Genomic DNA, 5709 nt, shown 5'->3' on the forward strand with positions numbered 1-5709 from the left:
GGGTTCGGTGTTCAAAGGTGTTTTAAAAGACGGAAGCCAAGTGGCCGTGAAGAGGATCGAAGGAGAAGAGAAAGGAGAAAGAGAGTTTAGGTCAGAGGTAGCCGCTATAGCTTCCGTGCAGCACAAGAATCTAGTTCGGCTTTACGGTTATTCGTCTGTTAACCGTTACAGGTTCCTCGTCTACGAGTATATACCGAACTCGTCTCTCGACGTGTGGATCTTCCCGGGCAGAGGAGGAAGCAGAAGACTCGGAGGATGCTTGACTTGGGACCAAAGGTACCAAGTTGCGATAGATGTAGCGAAAGCCCTGTCTTATCTTCACAATGACTGTCGGTCCAAGATCTTGCATCTCGACGTTAAGCCGGAAAACATTCTCCTCGACGAGGATTATAGAGCGGTGGTGACGGACTTCGGACTGTCCAAGCTGGTCGCTAGAGATGAGAGCCGAGTTGTGACGGAGATACGCGGCACGTGCGGGTATCTAGCGCCGGAGTGGCTTCTGGAACACGGTATCTCCGAGAAGTCTGATGTTTATAGTTACGGGATCGTGTTGCTAGAGATGATCGGAGGGAGGAGAAGTATATCGAGGGTAGAGAACAAGAACAAGAAGAACGGGAAGAAGAAGAAGAAGTTGGAGTATTTTCCGAGGATTGTGATGGAGAAGATGAGAGAGAGGAGAGTGATGGAGATCGTGGATCAACGGTTGATAGAAGCCAAGGAGGTTAATGATGAAGGGCAAGTGATGAAGTTGGTATATGTGGCGCTTTGGTGTATACAGGAGAAGGCTAAGAATAGGCCTGATATGGCTATGGTGATTGAGATGCTTGAAGGGAGAGTTCATGTGAATGAGCCGCCTGATTCCAAACTTGTTGTGGTCGATCTTTTGGCGGCAGCTGGTGGTGATGATGATGATGATGTTGATGTAACTACAGGTGTGAGAAGGGTTGTGGAGATACCAAGATTGCATATTCAGAGGGAGAGGCATTTTCGTTTTCCGTCTGTTTGCTCTAGTCTCGTATCTCCAGTTTCTCCACGTTAGAGCTTTGGTTTGTTTCTTCTTCTGGTATGTTAATAAGCACAACAAAACATAACTGGAACTTATTCATTGTTCATATTTGTTATAAAATCTAAAACTTAGATTACTTAGTGCTTTATAGTACTCCAGCCTTTGATATGTATAGTAAGCACAATACATTTATAACCAAGATTAGCAAATTAGCTGAGACTATAGGCTATCATAGTATAAACACACATCAGCCCAATTCAAAGTAAGATCCCATCCAATCTAAAAATTTGTATATTATTGATCCAAACCAGCTAAGAAAACAATCGTATGTACTTAACACTTCGAGTAGTAATAATTCAATATTATGTAACGGTAGTGGACATGGATCGTTGGTATTCTAATTCATCTTTGAAATGGTATGAAAGGTCGATGTCTCTATGTTCACTAGAAGTCGTCGTCTACTTTATTTAGTAATAGTTTCTTTGTTTGAACATATCACATGATGTTAAGAGAAGCAGCTATTGTGGACTTTTTACCTCTACTTAACACAGATGATATTCAAGTAGCATCACAGACATGAGACGTTATTAGTAGTCAGATTGAAACATGTAACATTAGCGAAAGTCCAAACACACGTAACTCCAATTCAGTATTGCTTCGGCTTTCTTCTTAGCTTTATGTACTATCACTAACGCAACACTCATGAAAACTCAAGTTCTCAAAATCACTCATTCTCTCTCTACATGTGTGAAATTTTTTGTTTGCTTGAATGGTAAAAAATTACTAAGTATACGTTAGTCCAATTGGATAAAAACTATAAACAAAACCTAGAGATCAAAAGACTGAAAAACAGACCCTTAAGATCTAACAAAAAATGGTGGATGCATATTTTAGCCAACCCATTAATGTTTAAGTCTTCTATATCCATGTTCCAATCCTATATATTATGCAATTTTTTTTCAAATTATAGGATGCAAAATTTGTCTGAAATTTTAGAATACTGTCTATAAAGTCGTTCGTTGTAGTCGTCTGCCGCGGAGAAAACATATCTATCGTACATGAAAAATTGTCCATTGATCCAAGTGTTTCGGAAAAGAGTTTTATTGTAGAATCATTATCCACAGAGTTATTCATTCATGAATATTCAATGTTGCATATAGTTGATTATTATACATAATAGAGTTAGAATTAGAGATTATATACGATGATGTGATGCGTTAACCAGTGTTAAAAAAACTAACAAATATTGTGGTTTACCATGTTGGCCTAGTGATAAAAGATTGTCTAATAGTTATGCCGCCACTCAAATTCAATTCTTGCTGGCAAGATGGGTTTCAGGTAAAGAGTTAAAATCACATTTTTTATCAAAAAGAAATATTGTGGTTTAAGATTATTTTTTTAAAAGAAGGTAAATAGTATAGACACAAAGTCGCAACACACAAACACACAAGTACAAAACCACATGTAGATAGAAGCCCATAATCATAAAGCCTCAACTGAAAGCCTTAATCAAATTAAATTGGTTCAAGAGTAAACCGAAAATCCCAAATTCTCTTATCATGGGTTAAGACTGATCAAAATAGAAAACTCGGGGATAAAAGTCAAAAATCTAATAATTATGGGGCGCTAATGAAAAACAAAAGTTGCGAGCAAAGCCACATAAAAAAATTTTATACGGATTGCTGCCGCTGGAGCTCTTCTAATCTTTTGGTGGCTTCCGTAGACTTCTCCGTCGCTACACCTTTGCCGAGGTAAGATCTGTTTCTGTCTCATCAATGTATCGTTCCGATTTCGTTTACAGTGTTTTTGTTTTAATTTTGTAAAGACAACGACAATTCTGTGTTTTTTTTTGTGTCGACCGATCGAGACATCCTACGTGTTTCGTTCCGATGTACTTTTCCCGGCGAAGTGTACGAACGGGCCTTATATTTTTTTTTAATGAATCTTCTCTATTTACAAGTTTCTGGTGGTTAATAGATAGTTGGAAACAAAAGGGATAAATATTCATGTCTTTTTTAAAAAATTTTTTTTTTGTCTCAGTTTAGAAGTTCTATAGGTTTCTATTCTCTTTTGATGTTTGGTTCGAAACAATGTGGTATTTGTTTTTCTGATGCAACCAACGTGGTGTGTTCCTTTCCCCTGCAGAGCCAGTTTCCTCTCAGCATTACTTGTCATCTCAGAATGAGTCTCTCTGGTGCTGCTGCAGTTGGTTCAAGTTAGTTGTATTCCTCTTTTGTTTTGCTTATTTCTTTGGTCTTGAGTGAGTGAATGATAGGGAATTTGTTGCAAACGTTATTTCAGGCAGAAATTTGAGAAGAGCGGTGGAGTTTGGGAAAACTCATGTGGTTAGGCCCAAAGGGAAGCATCAAGCTACTATTGTCTGGCTACATGGCCTTGGCGACAATGGCTCCAGGTACTTCTTTTATGATGTCTCTGACGTTGTTTGTTTTCATTTTGGATTGTCAACTAGCATCATAGTTTACTATACTCAGCTGAGACAAACTAATTTAAATTGACTATAAAACATTTTTGCTTTTTGTTAAGCCATATTTTCTCCTGGAGTTTTGATTAAATACACAAGTCAGTTTAATAAGTTGGCTGTCATGACCTTAAATCTCTTTTTTTTTTTTAATTTTGTCATTATTGCAGCTGGTCTCAGATGTTGGAGACGCTTCCCCTTCCAAATGTGAGTTACAAGCTTAGCTTTATATGATCTCCAGCAGTTGCCTTAAATTATGTTAAGCGTGCTCAGTTACTTTACCTTTTGTCAATACTAACCCATCTTTGTATCTGTGATGTTAGATCAAATGGATATGCCCGACTGCTCCTTCTCAGCCAATAAGTTTGTTTGGTGGTTTCCCTTCCACAGCTTGTAAGTTATTTTCTACATAGCATTCGTAGTTTATGCTGGTAGAAAGGTCATCTTCTCTAGTGGTGGAGAGTATTAGCCAGCACATAGTTGGTTTGGGCTCCACATCACGAGATCAAAGAATCCTTTTCTATTGTGCTTTCTTAATAATGGGAATCTCTATGCAAAAGTTAATCATCAGAGTCTGAACAGTGAGTGTTTTGTGAGAGAGAGAAAAAAAAGTTTGATGAGTTGCTTGCTACTGTAATTTATGCAGGGTTTGATGTTGTGGACCTGACTGAAGATGGACCTGATGATGTAGAAGGACTGGATGTGACTGCCGAACATGTTGCAAAACTCTTGTCAAACGAGCCTGCTGACAGTAAGACATGTCAACCCATCTCTTTCAGTCTCGTATCGAATCCATTTCTTAAACAAACAATGTTTATCTTTTCATTGCTCACAGTTAAGTTAGGTGTTGGAGGGTTCAGCATGGGTGCGGGGACTTCTCTATATTCTGCGACCTGCTTTGCGCTCGGTAAATATGGAAATGGCAATCCTTACCCTATCAATTTAAGCGCGGTCATTGGCTTGAGCGGGTGGCTTCCTTGTGCCAAGTAAGTGTTCCTCTTTGTGCCAAGTTCAAACGTTCTTCCTTTTTTTTTATAAGAGCTTTTATGGGATTTTTTCTTTTCTTTTCTCGAAGGACACTAACTGGTAAACTAGAAGAGGAGCAGATCAAGAACCGAGCTGCATCGTTACCCATCTTAGTTTGTCATGGAAAAGGTAAAAAAAAAATTTATATTACTCTTAAAAACTTTGAAATGTTTGATCACTCAATATGCATTTATCTTGCCTTGCTGTAAATGCAATCTTACGTTTTAGTTATTTTATCATCTTACTGTTCTTGTGCTGATTGATGTACCCTCTTTGGTTTCCAGGTGATGATGTTGTACCGTTCAAGTTTGGGGAGAAATCATCACAGGCCTTGATAGCACATGGGTTTAAGAAGACGACCTTCAAAGCTTACAGTGGACTTGGTCACTACACAATCCCACAGGAGACGGAGGATCTGTGCTCGTGGTTGACATCCACCCTCGGCCTCGAAGGCTGAAAAGGCTTTTCAATCTGATGAAAAAAAAAACTCGTGAGATTTTTCTTTGAATTGGATTTGGGATCTTTCAGATTTTTTCACTTTCGGATTTGGATCTTGTTACATTTGGGATATTAATGTAAGACTATGCCCTCTCTAGTATTAAAGCTTCTTGTCGTTTGGCACGTCTGAACCGGACCATCGGTAGACGCAGTTGTGTTTGTTTTCTTGTGGTCGAACGGATATTAAACAAAGATTTTCAGTGCTATTATAAGGTTTTGTCTATGTGCCAAAGTTATTATAACGGGAACTGTTTAATTAAAAGTATACTAGGGCGGATATTTATTTTATGTTTTTAATTTTCTTTTAATACTAAATGATGTATTTATAATATTTAAATATAAATTTAGATTGGAAATTTATATTTGTAGTAATAATAAGAAAATTAAAATTAAAATTTTAATAAAATATTCTGATATAGTTTTTAAATTTCTTAATTAAAATAATATAGAGGTGGGTCACAATTTTTTCCAATTCAAAAATCTTAGCATCCCTTAAAAACAAAGAAAATAAAATTATAAATACATAAAACATATAGTCATATTTGGAACTATAATTTCTATTAAAATAATTTTTTTTAAATAATGTTGCTGTTTTTGTTTATTTCTAGAGCTTGACCCGTGACCGTATAAATATTTTCTTTCACTTTATTTTTTTTTATATATTAATGGTATACTATATATATTTGTAAATTAAAATGTA

At 36.9% G+C, this 5709-nt stretch overlaps 2 protein-coding genes across 3 annotated transcripts; both read left to right on the forward strand.

The window, feature by feature from the left end:
- Nucleotides 1-4: 4 nt before the first annotated feature.
- On the forward strand, nucleotides 5-1053 carry LOC130507589 (probable receptor-like protein kinase At5g20050; the record flags this gene model as incomplete). The annotated part of the gene is made up of 1 exon (XM_057002289.1): nucleotides 5-1053. A coding segment is annotated over one exon (1035 nt), but the record flags the coding sequence as incomplete, so codon positions are not given.
- Nucleotides 1054-2656: 1603 nt separating this feature from the next.
- LOC130507588 (uncharacterized) lies at nucleotides 2657-5215 on the forward strand. 2 transcript variants are annotated; one of them, XM_057002287.1, is made up of 9 exons: nucleotides 2657-2757; nucleotides 3152-3221; nucleotides 3308-3419; nucleotides 3656-3692; nucleotides 3809-3878; nucleotides 4132-4236; nucleotides 4321-4471; nucleotides 4561-4640; nucleotides 4796-5215. In XM_057002287.1, the coding sequence occupies exons 2-9, from the start codon at nucleotides 3188-3190 to the stop codon at nucleotides 4966-4968; spliced, it is 762 nt and encodes a 253-aa protein (XP_056858267.1). In that variant the 5' UTR covers nucleotides 2657-2757; nucleotides 3152-3187; the 3' UTR covers nucleotides 4969-5215. The 2 variants fall into 2 exon arrangements, with proteins under 2 accessions (XP_056858267.1, XP_056858268.1); XM_057002288.1 differs by having other exon boundaries at nucleotides 2662-2757; nucleotides 3158-3221.
- The last annotated feature ends 494 nt before the right edge of the window (nucleotides 5216-5709 follow it).

This window comes from Raphanus sativus, unplaced genomic scaffold (assembly GCF_000801105.2).
Source record: "Raphanus sativus cultivar WK10039 unplaced genomic scaffold, ASM80110v3 Scaffold4875, whole genome shotgun sequence".
NCBI classification, from domain to species: domain Eukaryota; kingdom Viridiplantae; phylum Streptophyta; class Magnoliopsida; order Brassicales; family Brassicaceae; genus Raphanus; species Raphanus sativus.